Source organism: Penaeus chinensis, chromosome 1 (genome assembly GCF_019202785.1).
Source record: "Penaeus chinensis breed Huanghai No. 1 chromosome 1, ASM1920278v2, whole genome shotgun sequence".
Lineage (NCBI taxonomy): Eukaryota > Metazoa > Arthropoda > Malacostraca > Decapoda > Penaeidae > Penaeus > Penaeus chinensis.
In genome coordinates, this window is record NC_061819.1 from 39,491,338 (window position 1) to 39,513,837 (window position 22,500).

Below are 22,500 nucleotides of genomic sequence, written 5' to 3' on the forward strand. Positions count from 1 at the left end.
ATTATCTCGCTCCGGACGCCCACGCGGATAGTTTTGGGTGTCATTTTCGTGCCTTATCCGTCATTCTTGTCATGCTCGTCATACTCACCCCTCGCTCGTTCTCGTTAAAGACGCGGAATAGTGTAGCATGCAAAGTCCAGAACAGCGGTGACTTAGCGCGGCTGGGAATCGCTATGTTCGGGGGGTGATTTGACGCACGTAAGGGGGGTCGATTTTAACGACGCGATCTGCGCTTCCTCATATTTTTGGGATCTTTCCATTTTCATTTCTATATCTCCTTTTGTCTATTTTCTTGCGTTCGTCCTCTCCAGTTCTCACTTTCTCTTGCATTTTGTTTACTTTTTTTTTCGTCTTATTTTTTCCTCCTTTCTCTTCCTCCTTTCTCTTCCTCATTTTCCCTCATTTACTTTCAGCTCTATCCGTCTCTTTCCTTTTCTTCCTTCTTCATTTTCCCTTTCCTTCTTTTCTCGTTTTTCTTTACGTCTCCCACCCCAGCTCTATCCCCCTTTTCTCTCTCTTCTCCACCTGTTCCCCATTCCCTTTCCCTTTCCCTCCTACTCTCCCCTACTGACCTTACAGTCCCCTACCCATCTGTAGATTCCGAGAGGAGATTACATTTACCGTTATTTTACCTCATTTTTACCTTTTTAACGACGCACATCCCGTCCACCTGTCCCACGATAGGCCTAAAATCGAATCTCGGTTCTTTTGGGTGTAAGTGAGGCCTCCCTTATTGCTGGTGTACAGGTTAGTGTACAGGCTGAGCATCCACCTTCCGTGAGTGCACCTCTTCCTCATGTACATTCTCTTTCGTGCGTGTACTTCTCCTCCCCCTCTATGTACCCTTCCGTAAGCGTACATCTCCCCCCCCCCCCCCACCCATCTTCCCTGACGACAATTCCCTTTCCCCCTCTTATGCATTCCATTCCTTCTCCTTCTCTTCCTCTTCCTCATTCTCCTTCACCCCATTCTTCTTCCCCACTTATATATCTTCCTATTCCACCTCCCCCTCATATTCCCCCCTCCTCCTATTCCTCCTCCTCCTATTCCGCCTCCTTCCTCCTATTCCACCTCCTCCTCCTCCTCCTCCTCCTCCTCCTCCTCCTCCTCCTCCTCCTTTTCCTTCTCCTACACCACCTCCCCCCTCCCCTTCCTCCTCCTCCTGATACATTCCCCTTCCTCCTCCTCCTGATACATTCCCCTTCCTCCTCCTCCTGATACATTCCCCTTCCTCCTCCTCCTGATACATTCCCCTTCGTGTACCCAAGACGCACATTCAGCCCCTTTAGCGCCCTCTGGAAACCCTTCCCGCGGTCCAAGATGCGTTTTACAGCCGCGTGTTACGCCACCACCGGGGAGGCCGGGGCGTCAGTACGAAGGGTCAGGGTGACGGGAGATGCATAGGAGTGAGGAGTGCCCCGTCGCGTCGCCAGCTCGAAGGAGTTTTTAGGCCACTCCATTCCTTTTTTTTTGGGGGGGGGGGAGGGGGGGGGGGTCGTGTGTGTATAGGGGGGGGGGGGAGATTTGGTGTCTATCTGTTCTTCTTCCTTGTGATTTCTCCATCTTTTTTTCTTCGTTTCGTTGATATCATTATCGTTTTCTTTTCTTTCTCTTTATATTTCTTGTCACTGATAATCCTTATCATTATATAATCATCCTAATAATCAGTCTTTTAGACAATCATTCTGATAATACTTATCAATACCATTATCTTTGTAACTGTTCTTTCTACTGCCCCCCCCCCCCTTTCCACTTATCCCTCTCATCTCCATCACTCAATTTTACCTTTAAAGTCCGCTCTATTTTCCGACACTTTAGATCGCCCCGCCTCTCGCCCCGCCCCCTGCCCTGCCCCTCGCCCCGCCCCCTGCCCTGCCCCTCGCCCTTGCTCTGTGCTCCGCCCCCTTCTCCCCGGGCACGAACTCCCCCTCATGCCTTCGCGGACTTCGGAAACCCATCGGTCTTCGTTCGGTCGCGTCCTGACAGGTCCCAGGCGCGTCTCGAAGCCCCCCCCCCCCCCTTCTCCCCCGAAAAGAAAAAGATCCCTTCCTCCTCCTCCTGATACATTCCCCTTCCTCCTCCTCCTGATACATTCCCCTTCCTCCTCCTCCTGATACATTCCCCTTCCTCCTCCTCCTGATACATTCCCCTTCCTCCTCCTCCTGATACATTCCCCTTCCTCCTCCTCCTGATACATTCCCCTTCCTCCTCCTCCTGATACATTCCCCTTCCTCCTCCTCCTGATACATTCCCCTTCCTCCTCCTCCTGATACATTCCCCTTCCTCCTCCTCCTGATACATTCCCCTTCCTCCTCCTCCTGATACATTCCCCTTCCTCCTCCTCCTGATACATTCCCCTTCCTCCTCCTCCTGATACATTCCCCTTCCTCCTCCTCCTGATACATTCCCCTTCCTCCTCCTCCTGATACATTCCCCTTCCTCCTCCTCCTGATACATTCCCCTTCCTCCTCCTCCTGATACATTCCCCTTCCTCCTCCTCCTGATACATTCCCCTTCCTCCTCCTCCTGATACATTCCCCTTCCTCCTCCTCCTGATACATTCCCCTTCCTCCTCCTCCTGATACATTCCCCTTCCTCCTCCTCCTGATACATTCCCCTTCCTCCTCCTCCTGATACATTCCCCTTCCTCCTCCTCCTGATACATTCCCCTTCCTCCTCCTCCTGATACATTCCCCTTCCTCCTCCTCCTGATACATTCCCCTTCCTCCTCCTCCTGATACATTCCCCTTCCTCCTCCTCCTGATACATTCCCCTTCCTCCTCCTCCTGATACATTCCCCTTCCTCCTCCTCCTGATACATTCCCCTTCCTCCTCCTCCTGATACATTCCCCTTCCTCCTCCTCCTGATACATTCCCCTTCCTCCTCCTCCTGATACATTCCCCTTCCTCCTCCTCCTGATACATTCCCCTTCCTCCTCCTCCTGATACATTCCCCTTCCTCCTCCTCCTGATACATTCCCCTTCCTCCTCCTCCTGATACATTCCCCTTCCTCCTCCTCCTGATACATTCCCCTTCCTCCTCCTAACAGCCCTTTGTATATTTTCGTGTCCATTCCCGACGTTTGTGGTCGTTACGTCCCTTGTTATTTACTCATAGATGATTATTGTCCAGCGAGTACTGTGGTCGCTGTGGTCGTTATTAGTTTTCTTTTCTTTTCTTCCTCTTTTTCTCTCTTTTTTCCCCTTTTCTCGCCTGTTCTTTACTCATAGACGATGTGCTATGGTCGTTACATTTTTTCCTCTATTTCTCGCTTGTTATTTTCTCATGGACGATTGTTGTCCAGCTAGTATATGCTCGCAATTTTTGTTTGTTTGTTTTCTGTTTTATCTTTATCTTCTTATTTCTTTTATCTTCTTTTCCTACCTAAATACTGGCTAGTTCACGTATCTCTTTTCGCTATTTACAAAAAAAGGTAATAATTATGCGAATGAGACTGTGACAACCTCTTATTTTTTCCTTTATTTTGCCTTTTCTTTTAATTTTCACGTTTTTCTCTCTCTCTCCGATTTCTTACCTGGGTACCTACTAATTTTTTTTCTCGACTCGGGGGGGGGGGGGGGGAGGGAAATAAATTAGGGGGTCTTGCTGCGTGAAATATCGGTCTTGGGTTCTTAGGCATTTTTTTCTGTATTCTCTTCCTTATTTTCTTTTTCTTCTTTTCTTTTTTTTTCTTTTTTTTTTACTTTGCCTTTTATTTTACTGTCGGTGTTGGGGGTGGGGCTGGGGGGGTGGAGGAGAGGGAAGGGAAATTAATTTTTATGTGAAGTGGAAAAAAAAGAAATGTGCGGCTGTTTTGGGGCATGTCTTCAGATTTTCGGTTTTGGAAGAGAAAGGAAATTTGTCTCCCGTAGAATCAAGCTTGTAGTTTATTAACATTATTGTTTTTATTTATTCTTTTTTTTTTTGGGGGGGGGTTGGTATTGTCATTTTTTTATATGTGATTTTCCAAAGTATTGTTGCATCTGCGGGTTTATTCTCGTTACGCATATGTAAAGGTTGCCTAGTGTGCATAAAGAGTTCCATTTACCTCTTGTGCTTCCATTTTATGCCATCATTTTTTGTACCTCTTGATGGGTTGGTGAAAGATTTCGTGGAATTGTTTGGGTAATTTTGATATATTTGTTCATTTCCTGAAATTCGCATGAACAGGGTTTACTTGTTATAGTTATTTTTTCTACCTTTTTTATCTTATTTTTCCGTCTTTCGCTTCTGATCTCTTTGGTTTTTCGCTCCCCACACTGCTAGCCCTCTTCGCCCTCTCTCTTTTCCCTCTCTCTCTCTCTCTCTCTCTCTTTCTCTTTCTCATTCTCTTTCTCTCTCTTCTCCCTCTCTGCCTCCACATTTACCACCTCCCTTTCATTTTCTCGCACTCATGCCTCTCCCTCCCTTTTCCCTCCTTCCTCCCTCTCTCCTTCTTTCCCTCCACCCTCACCTCCTCCCCTCCTCCCCTGCTTTCCCTCTAACTCCCCCCTCCCCCGCCCCCTCCCCCCGCATCCCTTCCCCCCCATCTCACCCTTATTCTTTTCCCTCCCCCTCCCTCTCTCCCAACCCCCACCCCAAATCCCTCTCCCCCACTCCCCCTCTCTCCCAACCCCCTCCCCATATCCCTCTTCCCCCACCCCTCCCCCTCTCTCTCCCCCTCCCCAAGTGCCCTTCACGAAGATACCGTGACTGAACCTCCTCTTATATCATTAACCCAAATTAAAGGTAATTATAATGACCGAACGGGATGACTTGGCTTTTCGGTCATCATCTTACCGTTGGTTATTAACTCGAAACCGATAGGTGAGGGGTTAACGCGGAGGGGGGGGGGGGTAAAAGAGGAAGAGGAGAGAGTGAGAGATGAAGGGGGTGATTTAGAGAGAGGGAGGGAGAGAGGGATAAGAAAGACAAAAAAAAAAAAAAAAAGAAGACAAGGACGATCTGTCCCTCTGCCTCCTCTTCCCCCATTCCCTTGACCCCCCCCCCCCTCCCCCCGCCCATTCCTCCTTGTCCTCCCGCACTCTCGGTTCTGACTCAAGGCAGGAAGAGGAGGAGGGTGGGGGAGGGGGCGTGGCTGACCAGGTGACCAGCCAGGACGTGTGTTTCTGTCGGATCGCCATTTACCCTATATTTCTTCCTCCTCCTCCTCCCCCCTCCCCCTCCTCCTTGCTCCTCCCTCCCCTTCTTTCGGCTCTTCTTCCTAGGTTCCCTCCTCCTCCTCCTCCTCCTCCTCCTCCTCCTCCTCCTCTCCTCTCCTCCTCCTCCTCTATTCCTCTCCATCTTTTAGCTCGTCTTCCTCCTCCTCTCTCCTCTACTTCTTCTTCTTCTTCTTCTTCCTCTTCATCTCCTCCTCTTTTGACCTTCCACATTTACTTCATTTTTTTTCTTCACATCAGCCTTTGTTTTTCCTCGTGTCCTTCAGTTTCGTTTTCCACATTAATGTTTTTTTCTTTCCACATTTTATGTTTTTATTTATTTATTTACTTTGCTGATCTCCATTTATGTTCGTGTTAAACTTGTTTAGTTTTCCTTTTTTTTCTTTTAGTAAAGGGAGGGTTACAATAATTTCCTTTGTAGTTCGAGATCTTAACTGGGGGCGATTCTTAAAAAGGTTAGTGTGTTTTGCTGGCGCGCGTCTCCGAAGGCGTTCGCAGGTGGGCAGGGGAAGTGGTCGTGGGGTGGGGTTAGGGGAGGGGGTCGGAGAAGCGGTCTGAGATGGGGGTAGGGTTGGGAGCCAGGGGAAGGAGCCAGAGGGAGGGGGGCAGGCGAAGGAGCAGGAGGGAGAGGGGCAGGGGAAGGAGCCGGAGGGAGAGGGGCAGGGGAAGGAGCCAGGGGAGGCAGTTATAGGAGTCGCCTCGCCACAGGTGCAGTGGAGGACGCTGAGACGTCGTACTGTACCAATTTATATGTATGTAGTTCCTCTATGTGCCTTGGGTTGGGCACCTTTGCGTAAAGATTAAGTTCAGACATATTTCCAGAAGTACGTGCGAGCTGACGCACACGCTCATACTGCATGTGCGCGCCGCACCCACGCGCAAATGCCGAACGCACGCACGGATTCGTGTAGATGGATAGATGGACAGATAGATAATTGCGAGAAAGAGAGAGATACCGCGAACATTGTTCTAGTTTGGCGTCCCTTCATCTGAGGCCCCGAGCGAAGGGAACAGCTGCGAGGAGCATAGAGCGCACGAGAAGATTGGCGGATGTATAATGGGAGTTTTTCTTTTTGTATTTTTTCGACTTGTTTTTTTTTTATGCCTGTCATATGACCCTCGCCCAAACGTGGCCTCACTCATGGGCGTCGTCACGATCGTGGGTGGCGAGGGGTATTATTAAAGAAGGACTGGGGAAGTGCCCTGCGACTGTTGGGTATTGATATTTGGACGATACGTACACCCACGTACGTGGACAAACACGCACACACGCACACACGCACACACACACACACACACACACACACACACACACACACACACACACACACACACACACACACACACACACACACACACACACACACACACACACAGTTATTACTGAGCCATTGCATGCTTAAATGACGAAGTAGGCTGTAATGGCGAAAGAGCCACAGCCGCTCGTTTCCTCGCTCTCCTTTCTTGATAATTGAGGTTCCAGCCTAGCGCGCCGAGTCCCGTCATTCGGATCGGAAACTGTTCCCTCGCAGGCATTTCCAGGCGCCCGATGTAGGCCACGCGCCGTTCTCAGCGGCCGGAGGAGGAGGAGGAGGTGGCCGGCGCGGCCCGACCGCCATGGCCGCGCTGGGCTCGCCTCGCCTTCCGCGCTTCTGGAAATCTGAACAGTTACCCCTTGGAGGAGGATCTTGCGGCGGGAGGCCATGTTCGTTATTTGTTTTTCTTTGTGTGATGTGCATTTACGTTGCAACACTTCAGGGAGGCATCAAGGGCTGCCATGTGGTGTGTCTCCCTGCGGTGAGGGGAGGACCGTGTTTGGCCGCCTGGCAGGACGTTGCAAAAAGTTTCTCGATGTTGAAAGGCCAAGCGCTAAGGCCTCCATCAGGTTGCTTCAAGTTGTTTCCCTCTTCGGCCGTGTTTTTGCCTGAGGTCTCTGGTCATCTGCATTGATTAGGCGATTAAGAAGATTAGGTAATTAAGAAGAAGAACGGTCGGCCGAGGCAGTTCGAAGAGACGTTAAAGTTGGACGACAAACAGCTGCCGAGAGAAGGTGGTCGAGGCAGATCTGGATCGGCGCAGGCGATTCTTTTGGGCGTGGCACGTGTCTTGAGCGGTCGCGGCCACCATACAGCGCCGCCCGCAATGTCGGTCACGAGGAGAGCCGTGGGTCATCGTGCGTGAGGGCGCGCGCGCGCTTCTTGGCTGTCCACCGTGTCACTTCCTCGCGCGCCGGTCGCGGCTGCTCCGGTCATGGCGATGACCGATAGCACTCAAGGGAGGCCAGGGGCGTCTCTCCTCCTCCTCCTCCTCCCCCTCCTCCTCCTCCTCCTCCTCCTCCTCCTCCTCCTCCTCCTCCTCCTCCTCCTCCTCCTCCTCCTCCTCCTCCTCCTCCTCCTCCTTTCTCCTTCTTGCTTTACATATCTCCCTCACATGCACGTATTCACCATACGAGAAGATAGATAAGAAGAAAGGACAGGGGGGGGAGGGGAGACAAGAGATGGAGGGAGGGCAGAAGGGAAGGAGAGAGACATACAGACAGACAGAAAAACAGAATGATTCCAATCCCCTTATTTTGACATGACGCTGAAGGCGAAGATGATGATAGCGGTGCCTCTGGTGACGTGATGATGACGAAGGGGAAGACGGCGAAGCGTAACTTGGCCGTCTGAGGCGAAGGGACTTTCACCCTCGTGCAGGAGGGAGGTCGCCGCCATCTTGGAAGTGGCTCCTCCCTCTTGGCACTGGGATATCTCGCCGTCGGTCGGTCGGTCTGCCTCTCTCCTCTCGCTTTCGCTTTCTCTCTTCTCTTCTCTCCTCTTCTCTTCTCTTCTCTTCTCTTTCCTCTCTTCTCCATCCCTATCCTATCCTCTGCTTCATTCTTTCTTCTTTCCTCTCTCTTCTCTCTCCTCCCTCTTTACTCCTCTCTCCTCTCTCATTTCTTCTTGTTTCCCTCTTCGCTTTCCCCTTTACCATTCTTCCCTCTCTTACCCACCTATCTCTTCTTCTACCTCCTTCGTCATAAAGCCCGTGTTTGTTTTCTTTTCGTATCGCTTTCTACCAATCTCATGTGCACGAAGAGGACACACGCACACACACACACACACACACACACACACACACACACACACACACACACACACACACACACACATACACATACACATACACATACACATACATATACACACCCACGCACACACGCACACACGCACACGCACATGCAAGCACGCACACGGGGAACTTTCACTGGTCGATCCTTTCACTATGGTAACTAGCAGCGAGCTTCGCCTCTCTCTCCGGGGATCATTTCAATGCGGTCGTGCATCAGTGGCTTCTCCTCCTCCTTCTCCTCTTTCTCCTCCTCTTCCTCCTCTTCCTCCTCTTCCTCCTCTTCCTCCTCTTCCTCCTCTTCCTCCTCTTCTTCTTCTTCCCTATCTTCTTTCTCTTCTTCCTCCTCCTCCTCCTTTTCCTTCTCTTCTCTCACCTCCTCCTCTTCCTCTCTTCCCCTATCTCCTTCTTTCCTTTCTCTTCCTCCTCCTCCTTCTCTTCCTCCTCCTCTTCCTCTTCCTTTTCTTCCTGCTATCCCTGCTCTTCCTACTCTCGTTTTTTCAGATCTCCTTTTTCAAGACCCTTTTTCTTCCTTTTTCTCTTCCTTCTTCTCCCTTCTACTTTTGCTTCTACTAATTCTACGTTCTTCCTCTTTATTCTGCTCTTCCTTCTTCCTTTTTATCCTCTTTAACCTTCTCTCTTCTCTTCCTTCTCCCTCCGCCTCCTCCTCCTCCTCTACCCTATTTTTTAATGTATTTTTTAGTTATTTTGTCTTTATGACTTCAAGCCGTCCGATTCTCTCGAAGGCCGCCCATTTCCTGCGTAGGATTTCCTTCAATCCTTCTATTTGCACCTTCCCTTATCGCTATCGGACGAATCAGAAGCCTCGGTGTCTCCGCCCTCGCTCGGCTGCACATCCCCGCCCTCTCGAAGACGCCCTAAACGCCCTATGACGCCCTATGACGCCCGTCCACCCTTTCAGCGTCAGCCCAAACCGCCCATTCACAAGGCGGCCGCGGGGCTAGAATATTCCTTTCTCTCTCTTTCTTTTCCTTTCTCTTTCTCTCTTTCTCTTCCTTTCTCTCTTTATCTTTCTCTCTTTATCTTTCTCTATTTCTCTTGCTCTCTCTCTCTCTTTCTCTTTCTCTTTCTCTTTCTCTTCCTCTTCCTCTTCCTCTTCCTCTTCCTCTCTCTCTCTCTCTCTCTCTCTCTCTCTCTCTCTCTCTATCTCTATCTCTATCTCTATCTCTATCTCTATCTCTATCTCTCTCTATCTCTATCTCTATCTCTATCTCTATCTCTATCTCTATCTCTATCTCTATCTCTATCTCTATCTCTCTCTCTCTCTCTCTCTCTCTCTCTCTCTCTCTCTCTCTCTCTCTCTCTCTCTCTCTCTATCTCTATCTCTCTCTCTCTCTCTCTCTCTCTCTCTCTCTCTCTCTGTTCCTTTCTCTCTGTTCCTTTCTCTCTGTTCCTTTCTCTCTTCATTTCAGTCTTCCTCTCTTTTTTTTCTCTCTCCCTTTCTCTCCCTCCCTTTCTCTCGTCCTTTCTCTCTCTCCCTTTCACCGGCCGGCCAGCTCGACGCGGCGATTCGGCTCCCCAGACGAAACTTTCTTTTTCAACCGTGCTGGCGGCGTCATTTCCTCCTCCTTGGCCTTTAAATATGCGGTCCCGGTTAACACACACACACACACACACACACACACACACACACACACACACACACACACACACACACACACACACACACACACACACACACACACACACACACACGCGCACGCATACACACACACACACACACACACACGCTTTTCCAGTCATCTCCGCGGCAATGTCCAGTTAGTCATTTCCTTCCTATGTGTGTCTGTGTCTCCCAATATCCTCGTTGATGCGTACTCATTATCTACATTTTTATCCACCTCCCTCTTTCTTCTCTTTCTTCCTCCTCCTCTTTCTTCTTTTCCTTTCTTCCTCCTCTTTCTTCTCTTCCTTTCTTCCTCCTCTTTCTACTTAACCTCCCTTTTTTCTGTTTCCCCAACGACTATTTATTTATCAGTATCGTTTATCCTTCAATTCTAGTGAATCTAACTCGGCGACTTTCCTCCTCCTCGCCTCCACGAAGCCTTTTCCTCATTTTCGCGACGTAACCAAAGTCATTTCATCGGACCGACCTTTGCGATATGGTGATTAGGCCCCGAGATTTCTGATTAGGCCGAAATGAGGGTCCCGTTAGACCTCGCAAAATCTCGGAAGTTGCGAGGGAAGGAAAATAGAAATTGGTGTTTAAAAAGATAAAGGTTGAGAGGGAAAAAAATGTTTTTTTAATGTGATAAAGGAAGGAAAAAAAGATATTGTTTTTTAAAACGATAAAGGAGAGGAGATCAAGTGTGAATCGTGGTTCTCAATGTCGCTGTTGCAAATCGGAAGAGGCTCTTTTGTATATGCAAGTGATAAAACAATGAATTTAGCTAGAGAGAGGAAAGAGAAAGGGAAAGAGAGAGAGAGGGGAGGAGGGAAGGAGGGAGGGAGGGAAGGATTAAAGAAGAGAAAAAGAGAGAGAGACAAACAGACAGACGAGAGGAGGAGGAGTTGATCCGAGCACTTTCAACCGAGGCTTCAGCAACGAGGCAAAGCTTCACGCGACTCCCTCGCTTGCACACTTGTCTCTCCTCCGGCCATTTCGCTAATTGCCTCTTGTTATTTTTACTTTCCATTACGCATCCCATCGTCAATAACCTACTTTCGGGTCTTGCAGGAGATGGGCAAAAAAGAAGTCTCCCACGGCAGATACTTGCATGTTGAATATTCATGATTAGAAGCTCTTGCGAAATTGTTCTCCCTCTCTTTCTCTCTCGCTCTTTCTTTTTCTTTCTTTCTCTTTCTCTTCCACCCCCCATCTCTCTCTCTCTCTCTCTCTCTCTCTCTCTCTCTCTCTCTCTCTCTCTCTCTCTCTCTCTCTCTCTCTCTCTCTCTCTCTCTCTCTCTGTATATATATATATATGTATATATATGTATATGTATATATGTATCTATATGTATATATGTATCTATATGTATATATGTATGTATATGTATATATATGTATATATATATGTGTATATATGTATATATATGTATATGTATATATATGTATATGTATATATATATGCATATGTATAAAGATATATGTATATATATATGTATATATATGTATATATATGTATGTATATATATGTATATATATGTATATATACACATATATATACACATATATACATATATATACACATATATATATACATATACATATATGCATATACACATATTTACATAAAGTAACACACACACACGTACCTACACATAAACACGCATATGTACACAAAGCTCGGATATTTCGTTGAGATTCGATGCATCACGCAGTCCCGCACTTCTAGAATCGTCTTCGCTTCATCGCTAGTCCAAGGAGCGTTCTGATCCTTCGGCCGATGATCCTGCGACAGGATCAAGGGCCCGGCATGGCGGCGGTCCAAGACTAACAGGCCTAGGACCCTCCCCCTCCCCCCAAACAGGCCTAGGACCCTCCCCCCTCCCCCCAAAAGGCCTACAGGCTTCTCTCTATCACAAAAAAAGAAGCTTTACAACCCTCCCTCACCCATCCATGCAGGCCTACAACTCCCCCCCTCCCCAAGGCCTACTTGCCCCCCAATCCTTCTCCCAATCCTTCCCCCATTTCCTCCTCAGTCCCGGGGCTCAGCATAGGACTCCCGATAAAGTCCGAAATATGATATTGCCTTTGAAAAAAAAAAAAAAGGATTTGTTGTTTCGTTTACCAATTCGTTGATTGCAGTTGTATGATTTTCTACATGTATAACTAAAGAGCATATAATTTCCTTTTCCATAACGAAATACATTCAGCGACGGACTGTTTGTGTCGGGTTTTCCATGGGCGCGTTGCTCTTCGTGGATGCAGCCCCGAGAGGATGTTTCACCTTGAAGTGGACCGGGACGCCACCCAGAGCTAAAGCCCCTGTCAAATCGCTGATTGCTATCGTGAATAAAAAAATAGGTTCTGGTTAATGGTATCTTCTGGTTGGTAATCATCGCGAAGCGGGAATGACATGTCTGTTTAATGACTGCGAGGGAAAAAATGACATGATACACGGAAGTTAACGCTCCCGAAGCTAATAAGGGTGACATGAATGTCACGGCGTCAACACCTGGGAAGATGGCTGCCTCGCGACCTGGCTGGCGGGTTAGCCTTGGTCGCGAGCAGAAAGAAATAAGAATAAATAAGAAAATAAAATGAGGAAGAGAAAGGAAGGAGGTGCAGGTGCAGGCGGCGACGTCACAACACCTATGGCGCCGCTACGTGTCTTTGATGGATGGGCAGACGGAGAATGATAATTCCCCGTAATGTATATGTATGTATGACTCACTATGGGCGTTATTGTCTCCGTAATTCGCCGCTGCTATTTGGGAAGTTGTCCTTGGAGCGTGGCCGGGTCGCTGTCACGTCCTGAATGAGGAGCGCCGTAACAGTGTCCCATTATCATTTCAATCACTTGGTATCCGCTTAGAACTCGAGGGGCTGAGAGTCAGCGCTGGCGAGGAAATACCGCCTGAATACCAATCAGCCCTGAGTCAGCGTCCCGATGAACGGTACCCGCAGTGGTACGTCAAGGATACCACGGCAACTCCGCCCGCTTCTCGTAGCGCCTCTGACTTGCTCCTTTCCAAAAACTTATGCTCACTAATACGGTTCTTCTTCACGTAAAACGGCGATTTGCTAAAACGTATAAACATTTTGTTGTTTATTACGAGGATAAAAAGTAAAAACCTGGAAAGATTGTGGTATGTGGCAATGGCGGAGCAGAGGCCAGGTCCGGCGGCCATGTTGGGACACAGGCAAGGGCCAGAGGGCATGCCTACCGTTGGCCGGGACGAGGGCATAGCCAGGTGCTTCAAAAGGGGGGAGGGGGAAGGGGGGAGAAAGAGAGGAGCAGCGCTTGTGGCATTCTTGTTATAATTAACAAAGTCCATAGGAACATCATGAAGGCATTAACTGCTCTTGAAGAAAAAAACAGGTAGACTGGGTTTTGAAGTCGGAAGCCGGTTCGCGCCATCTTGAAAGTGATGCCGTCTCGAGCTCACTAGATTCACCTAACTGTACCGATCTCTGAGCTATCGGTTAATTGAAGGAATTTTAACCCGACACCTTTGCGAAGCCAGCTCAGAGTTCTTGTATTCTTGTACGTAAAGGTGTGTGTCGTTAAGGTTCATTTTTCGTCGTATATTGACCCGGAAATCACTTTTGTGAGGTACAGGTTGAGGCCCGTCGTAGAAACAATGCCAAAACAACCTCCCATTACTTTTCTTAATTTCCTTTCCTCTTGGCATTCGTCGGCAAAGAAAACAAAGGAGTTAGCAGATCCCGGAATGGCAATTGACTCCGGGCTTCCCAATGCACCTGGCAAATAACACGAACCACGTCTGTCGCTCGTGCCAAACGGCGAGACCCTTAAACACGTGTTTGAGGTATGTTCGCACGTGTTAAATGACGGTGCTACACGTGTTAGACCGTGGTTGAATGTGTAACTCTCTTTGAGCTTGTGCGTATGTGGAAAGAGGCCATATTTTTTGGACTTCGCCGCCACCCTACTTAAAGGGAGAGGCAGTGGGATTAAGTTTCCAAGGGCAGCCTCGCCCAGTGTTCCACACCTGTTCGCTCTCCTCTGTTTGGAGAAGCCTTGCCTCACTCGCGGCCACACCTGCTGAGCTGTCGTGCTCCGCGCATCTGTTCCTGTTAATGAAATATATTAAAATCGTCGTTGCCTCAGTGGTTATTTTATTTTATCTGTGTCGTATTTGTTCTAGTTATTGATATGTATTGTTTAGATACATTTCGTCGAAAGTCATATGCATAGATTTTACTTATTTATGGATATTAGAATAGTTTTTTTGTGGAGAAAAGAATAAAGGGAAGGATTTGATAGCGAATAGAAGTCAAGGTTTAACATTGGTTACGGACACGTTGACATTTCTTCAAGATGCATTTATATAACTGCGCTGGAAGTGTCACCCCCCCCCCCCCCATTCGTCAGATTAATTGGGGGGGAGGGGGGGCTTGTGTACATTCCACTGGTAACTTCATTTAATCTCCGTTATTCGCGCGTCACTCAGAGTGGAATAGTTGTACTACATTTTTTATTATTATTGTTTTATTATTTTTATTATCATTTGTATTGGATTTTCCACAGAGTTTTCATCTATTTATCAGATTTTTTGTGTGTGCGTGTGTGTGTGTGTGCGTGTGTGTGTGTGCGTGTGTGTGTGTGTGTGTGTGTGCGTGCGTGTGTGTGTGTGTGTGTATGTGTGTGTGTGTGTGTGTGTGTGTGTGTGTGTGTGTGTGTGTGTGTGTGTGTGTGCGTGTGTGCGTGCGTCTGCATTCCACAGCACAGATAACTTCATTCCGTCTTGCTCGCTGCCGGAAACACAGTACTTTCCGAGCTGCACTGAATCTAGGTCGCAGTCACCATCGAGTGTACCCGTATTGTCACATGCCCATGACAGGGGAGTGTCACGCATAGACAGTTCAATTTATCGACTGTATAGTAATACGACTGTTTTCTCTCCTCCGCAGAATGGGTCCTCCGGGGGCAGCACTGTTACAAATTCTTCAATATTCGACATTCGTGGGAGAAAGCCGCGGCGTTGTGTAAAAGGTAAGAAGAAGCGTGCAGTTCTGTTTATTTTTTCAGCCTTTTTCACCCTGAGTTCGAAGTCCTATTCTTGTATCTCTTGGCTCTTTCTCCCTTTCTGCTTTTCCTTCTCTTCCTCTCTTTCTCCCTCATCCTCTCGCTCCCTATTCTCCCCTTCCCCTCTTTCTCCCTTTCTCCCTTTCTCCCTTTCTCCCTTACCCCTCCCTCCCTCATTCCCTCACTTCCCCCCTTCCCCTTTCACACCCTTTCTTCCCTTACCCCACCCTCCCTTCCTATTTCACCTTTTCCCTCTTTTTCCCCTCTCCCTCTCTCACCTCCCTCCATTCTCCTTCTGTCCCTCCCTCCCTCCCTCCCTCCCTCCCTCCCTCCCTCCCTCCCTCCCTCCCTCCCTCCCTCCCTCCCTCCCTCCCTCCCCCCCTCCCCCCCTCCAACCCGTGCGGCTGACCTCCACACAGGATCGGTATATTTCGCTATTTATGCGTGACAAGATCCCATGCCGTTGTCAGTTCCGGGCAGATTTGTAGCGGCACCAACGTCGCCAATCTCAGCTTTTGTCTTGGAGACTCGTTTATCGTCTCCACTCGTATAACGTCTCCTCTCCTATAACGTCTCCTCTCCTATAACGTCTCCACTCGTATAACGTCTCCTCTCCTATAACGTCTCCTCTCCTATAACGTCTCCTCTCCTATAACGTCTCCTCTCCTATTACGTCTCCTCTCCTATAACGTCTCCTCTCCTACAGCGTTTCCACTTCTATAACGTCTCCACTCCTCTGACGTCTCCTCCACTCTCTTTGGCTGTCACATCTAGAGGGATAGTAATCAAGAACCTTGCAGTGACCTTTTTTCTCCACATTTCATACTGAAAAAGTTGATGTAAAAGACACTTTCTCTCTATAATATTTCTGTACTCTTAAGCAGTCACATCATGAGAGATATTAACTAAAAACCTTGAAAGTATGTGTTTTTTTTTTTTTTTTTATACCGAAAGAGGAAAAGGAAAAAAGAAAAATGATTTAAAAGACACGAGATACAAAACCACAATCCCGTCTCGACCACCGTCCTTCAGGCACAAAAGTGAAAATTCGCTAGTGAGCTGCCAGCCGCGATTTATTAGAGGACATTAGTCATATTTCTTCCAAAAATACTTCCTCCGGTTCACCCACTCCACCTAATCCACATACTCCACCCACTTCACATATTCCACCTACTTCACCCATTCCACCTCTTCCACCTACACCCGCCCCAACCACTCCACCCACTCCACCTACTCCAACCACTCCACCTACTCCACCCACTCCACCTAATCCACCAATTCCACCTAATCCACCCACTCCACCTACTCCACCCACTCCACCTACTCCACCCACTCCACTCTACTTCCTCTGCTTTCGGCAGGAGGGAAGGGCGGCAGGGAAAGGCTGGTTACTTCTCCCGTGACAGCGCAGGCCGAGGGTCGTGACAGCCCCGAGGAGTGAGGAGTGAAAAGCTACTCCCGAGGGTCTGTCCTCACGCTCGCGACTGTCATTGGACTATTTTCTGTCTTGCGTCATTTGTTCCTCTTCGCCTGGGGGCTCAGGGAGGCGGTTTCGAGGGCGAGGGCGAGTCTGTCTTGCTTTTTTATCTGTATTTCCTTCAGTTTTTCCTCTCTTTCTTTCCTTGTTTTTGTCGCTTTTCCTCCTTTTCACCCTTTTCCCCTTCTTTCCTCCCTTCCTCCTTTCCTCCTTTCGTCCCTTCCTCCTTTCCTCCTTTCGTCCCTTCCAACCTTCCTCCCCTGCCTACCTTCCTTCCTTCGTCCCTCTTTCCCACCCGCTCCACCAACCCCCTCTTCCGCCTCTTCTTTCCTCCCTTCTTTCTTTCCTTCCTTCCTTCCTTCCTTCCTTCCTTCCTTCCTCCTCACTCCTATGACCCCTTCTTTCCTCCTCCCTCCCATGACCCCTTCCTTCCTCCCTCCTGTGACCCCTCCCTCCCTCCCTCCCTCCCTCTTCCCTGCCCCCTACACCCACGCATGCGTCAGGATGACCAAAACATTCGCATATTTACCAGAGTACATCCTGTCTATAAAAAAAATAATTAAATACAATCACTTAGCGTATATAATGACTTCCTCATCGAAGGGTGTTTGCGAGGCGAGGCGACACAGGTGATCGGGCCTCGTCGTAAACAGCGTCAGGAAGTTCTCTTAACTACCTGAGGACCCGGGGACGTTTCCTGATGGCGGGGCGGCCGTCTCAGTATTCGGTTGAGTGTGGTATTCTATGGGGGGCGTGAGGGGGGGGTACAGGTGTTAAAAGAGGGGGATTTTTTTTTTCCTAATTCCTTTATTCAATTTCTACTTTTCTCTTTTTTTCTCTTTCTGTTTTCTTTTTCTCCTTTTCTTTCCTTTTCTTTCTTTTTTTTTTTTTTTGCTCTTTTTCTTTCTTTTGCTTTATTTTTCTTTTCTCTTTGGTTGCCATGGTATTCGTTGTAGATCTTGCTACCGGATTTATTTGAGGAAACTTGGATTCACACACTTAGTCACAGACTAGTTTCATCCACCTGCCTCTTTTTCTTGTTTTATAACATGCCATTAACCAATTCGTTCGTTTGCTCACTCACTCACTCACTCACTCACTCACTCACTCACTCACTCACTCACTCACCCCCCCCCCCCCCCACCCCCACCCCACCCACGTTCCCGCCCACTCAATCAGCCCACTCACCCAGCCACTCTTTTTTCAACCAGGCCACTACCTCACGTTACTCACTCACTCACAACCCTACAAACAGTGACACACTTACTAGAACGTCCCACTAGATAGACGGTAACGGTGCCTCGCTCTGGGACTGTCACGCTTCCGAAGTTGTGACTAAATTTTCCACCGAAACGGGAATTATGTAATGGGCGGTAGGGGTCGGGAGGGGCGAGGGGAAGGTGGTAGGGGGTAAGGGGAAGGGAGCAGGGGGTAGGGGGAAGGGAGCAGGGGGCAGGGGATGTAGACTTGCGATACTTGTTGGGGGGGAGAGAGGGGGGATTCCGTTTCACGTTGCACTGCACTGTGCTCGTTGGTAATGAGATTTTTGCAGCGAACCGGAAAAGCGCGTGATTTCCTGTGCATTTCCCGCAAGAACGTTGACTGTACGAAAGGAGAACGAGTTAAAGATAAATAAAATGAGTTAAAGATAAATAAAGTCGATATCTCTGTGTTTAAAACAATATATTGTTTTAACTTCTTCAACGCTGGCCTTCATTCTTGTTGTTTTGAGACGGTGAGTCAGCGATCAGATAATCTGGGTTTAATTACTTTGGAAATTTAGAATCTCTCCGTCGAGGTTATTCAGTCGCTCTGTAAGTATGGCTAGTTCTGGCTGAAGGGGTTGGCCAGTCAGGAGGAAAATGGCTTAATAGCAATTACCGCGGTGTACAAAGTAAGTTGCTACAGGCCGTCTGGTCGGTCCTTGTGTGGGAAGTCCATTGTGTGTGAGCGACGATGTTTTACCCGAAACCTTGGCATTTGTCGCAGTCGTGCCTTTGTCGAGTCTGATCCTTTGAGAAATGCCAGGAAAAAGGGGGGTACCTGTCTTCGTTTTCTGTGAACGCTGCATAGAACATGGGCCACACATGTTTGATGTAGATAGCTTTATAGGACCAAATTTGGGTATTTTACCTCATGACTCCACTTTTCCGAACGAGATTTAAAATAATGATGATAAAAATAAAAAAATAAAATAAATAAACAAAACCAGATGGATTGGGTGTTGTTGATAAATAGATACGTTACTTATTACAACTTTCTTTTGCGAACCAGTGAGGTTTTCGTCTCATTAGCAGGCGAGAGTGAAGACGAACAGCCGGGCCGGGCGGGTTTCGTTAGAAAATTCTCTGCCTCGTGTTAGGGGAGTTTTACCTTCTCTGTCTCGCGGCGGAGGGAGGGAGAGAGGGAGGGAAGGAAAGAAGGAAGGAAGGAAGGAAGGAAGAGAGGGTGGGAGGGAGGGAGGGAAAGAGGTAGAGGATGGGAGGGAGGGATGGTGGACAGACGGACAAGATAGACGGATGGAGGGAAGGAGGGAGAGAAAGAGAACGAGAGGGAGGGAGGGAAGAAGGCAAGAGCCGCGCCGAGGGAGTTTTGTGAGCGAGGCACTGCGTGAGGAGTCAGGGGTGAACGGGTGGCCCAAATACCACGGTGTCTGCTGCCGCCTCCCGCCCCCCCCTTCCCCCAGACCGCCGCTTCGTAGTGCCAGCGCAGGGCAGGCACTTGGTTCCCAGAGTGCCACGAGGGCGGCCCTTCTTTTGGCACTGGGTATTTTTGACCGAGAATCATGGACGCACAGACAGGTTGCAGACGGGAAAATTAAAAACTGAAAGCAGAACTGAAAAATAGGGTAAAAGGAGACAGATAGGCGTGACAGACAGACCGTTAGAGACAGACAGACAGATAGAAAGACAGAGAAAGAGAAAGAAAAGAATGAAAATGAGAATGAAAGAATGAGAGAGAAACAGATAGGCACAGGCAGACAGGAGAGAGAGAGGAAGACCCTGAAGCGAAGTTAGAAAGTGACGACATGCCCCGGAAACAGGGATTGAGGAAGGAGTGGTGGAGGGGGGGGGGGAGAGGGAGGAGGGAGAAGGCGAAGAGGGAGAGGGAGGGAGGAAGAGAGAAGGCGAGGGAGGAGAGAGGGAGGGAGGGAGAGGAGGGGGAGAGGGAGAGAGGAAGGTGGAAAGGGGGGAGAGGGAGGGGCGAAGCTGGGAGAGGAGAGATAGCCAAGAAAGGAAGAGAGACGGAAAGGAGAGGTAGCGAGAAAGATAGAGAGAGAGAGAGAGAGAGAGAGAGAGAGAGAGAAAGATAGAGAGAGAGAGAGAAAGATAGAGAGAGAGATAGAGAGAGAGAGAGAGAGAGAGAGAGAGAGAGAGAGAGAGAGAGAGAGAGAGAGAGAGAGAGAGAGAGAGAGAGAGAGGGTGGGGTAAGCGAAGGAGGGAGAAGAGATAGCGGAGGAGGGAGATGGGGGAGGGAGCGAGGGAGGGGCAGCAGCTCAAGGCAAACTGGGCAAGCTGTTCACCCTCTGCGTGGCTCGCTGGAAGGAGCGACTGGCTCTGCGACTGTGAATGTAACTGCTTATGAATGTAAAGAAAGAGAACTTCAAAAATACACCGAAGATAAAGTGGTTAAAGAGACAAATGGGATTTTAATGTTAAAGAGATATTGCTTAATGAAATTGTCAAAAGGGGATGGACACTTTTCATGCTTTTCGTGATTGGGAAATTCTTGCCTACTAAACAGGCTTATGCAAAAAAAAAAAGTAAATAAGAATAAGAATGAATGAATATACAAATATATAACAAATATCAAATATATTAAAGATATTGAAAAGTAAATATCACCGTCGACCTCCATAGTGAATCTCCAAAAACAAAGTTTCACATACGATTTTTTTTTCTTTTTTTTTTCCCTTTTTTTTCTCTTTCTCTTTTTTTATATAACATATTGATGGACTCCTGACGTCGCAGTGATGCCAAGGAATCTCGGCGCCGAAGATCAGTGCTAAAAAGAGCATCCGGTGATTAAGCTCCGCCAATTTGTGTCTGGCAACGCTGCTGTTCTCGCGGGGGTCAGCGGGGTCACGGCGGAAGTGGGGGGGGGGGGGGAGATCTAGCCGCAGCATCCCTTACAAGGAAGCGAAAGGGGGTTAGTGGTGGGGGGGAGGAGGGAGGGAGGGAAGGAGAGGACAAGAGGAGGAGGGGAAGGGAGAAAGAAGAGGAGGAGGGGGATAGGATAGATGAGGATAAGAGAGATGAAGAAAATTGTTTTAAAGACAAGACGTTCGGCGAGGCGAAAGGAGGAGGAGGAGGAGGAAGAAGAAGAGGATACGATGATAGAGGATAGAATAAGATAGATGGGAAAATTTGTCTGAGGCGAGAAGTAGGATTGAGGAGAAAAGGAGGAAGAGGAAGAAGATCAAAAGAAAGTCGAGGATAAAGGGGAAAAGGGTTAAAGAAAAGAGGGAAAGTAAATGAGAAAAAATAGGAAAAAAAGAAAAGGGACTTGAAGTAGGTGATAAAGTGAGGGAGAATAATAATAATAATAATAATAAGAAGAAGAAGAAGAAGAAGAAGAAGGAGGAGGAGGAGGAAATTCGAGAACAAATATAAATATAAAGGATGCGAAGAAAGGGAATAACAACAACCAGATAATTATACGTGAAAAGAAAGGGAGAAGAGGATAAAAGAAAAAAAGAAAAGAAAACAGTAGGGAGTGAAAAAAACGAAGATAATAGAAAACAGGATAAGAAATAAAAACAAGAGAAAGGAATTTAAAAAATAAATAAGTAAAACAGTAGTGAGGGAAAAGAGAAGAGAATAGAAAACGTGTTAAGAAAGGGGATAAGAGAAAGGAAGAAATAAGAAAAGGACAAAAGAAAATACGAAGGGAAATTATCGAGGGCAAAGGAAGTATGGAAATGGGATTAATAACAGAGGAATAGGAGCGAAGGGGGATTAGAGAATGAGAGAATAGAGGGAATTAGGTCAAGGGAGATAGGAGAAGGAGAGAGAGAGAAAAAAAAGAAAGAAAAATAGGAGAAAGACGCTTTGTCATGTTGATGAAAGAAGGATTAATTATCTACGATAGATATGCACAGTTGTCTATCGAGGCGAAGAGAGGGATGGGAAAATGGAGGAAAGTCAAGACAGGGAAGGGAGAGGATAGAGGACATGAGAATTGGATATTAATTGTATATCTAAACGAGAAAGAAAACTATTAATATATAATACAAAGTGGGTGTGAAAGAGAGAGAAAAATAAACAAAAAGAGACATAGAAAAATGATACACACACATAATATAAACTTCGTATATCTGGCATACTGTTCTTACCCTTTTCATTGCTACCTTCTCCTTTTCTTTCTAATACTTTTTAAATTCTCTCTCTCACTCTCTCTTCTCATCCGTCATCGTCAGAACGAGGTCGGAAAGTTCGGTCCTGTCAGTGTCAGCAGCATCGCCGTGTCAGGGATGACGGTGGCTGACACACTTTACTCAGCGGGATGAAGTTTGCATACCAAGGAGGGGGGGGGGGGGAGAAAAGGAGGGAAGGGGAAGGGGAAGAAAAGTGGAGGGGGTAGGGGGAGGATGGGGTGTGGGGGGTAGGAGGGCGGAAGGAAGTCTCAATGAATTGCTTTATTTGCGCGATCGCTTTTGAATCTCACTCTCTCATTTCTTGTATTGTTTAGCCCATTGTCTGCTTGAGTGGTACACGCAAGCACAGATATGTGTATAAGCAGAACAGGTAACACATATGCATTATTATTTCGTTGATTTTCTTCTCGTTTTCTATTTCGTCTCCATCGTGTGATTTCCGTTTTCTGTGTGGACCGCAAGAAGCCATACCTTTTAGCAATGCTTATTGTTTTGTTTTGTTTTTCTTTTCTTTTCTTTTCTTTTCTTTTTCGGTCTTCTCTCTCTCTCTCTCTCTCTCTCTCTCTCTCTCTCTCTCTCTCTCTCTCTCTCTCTCTCTCTCTCTCTCTCTCTCTCTCTCTCTCTCTTGATTTTTCTTTTCCAAATTCAAAGCTTCCGCGTTATCCAGTTGTATTACCCTTTACCCGTGTTACCTTTCGCGT

At 47.8% G+C, this 22,500-nt stretch overlaps 1 protein-coding gene across 1 annotated transcript in view; it reads left to right on the forward strand.

Annotated features, from left to right (window-relative positions):
- LOC125024951 overlaps positions 1-22,500 on the forward strand; it is an 80,695-nt gene that overhangs the window by 24,314 nt on the left and 33,881 nt on the right. The window contains 1 exon segment of the mRNA XM_047612752.1: positions 14,831-14,912. Coding sequence (XP_047468708.1) covers positions 14,831-14,912 — 82 coding nt within the window.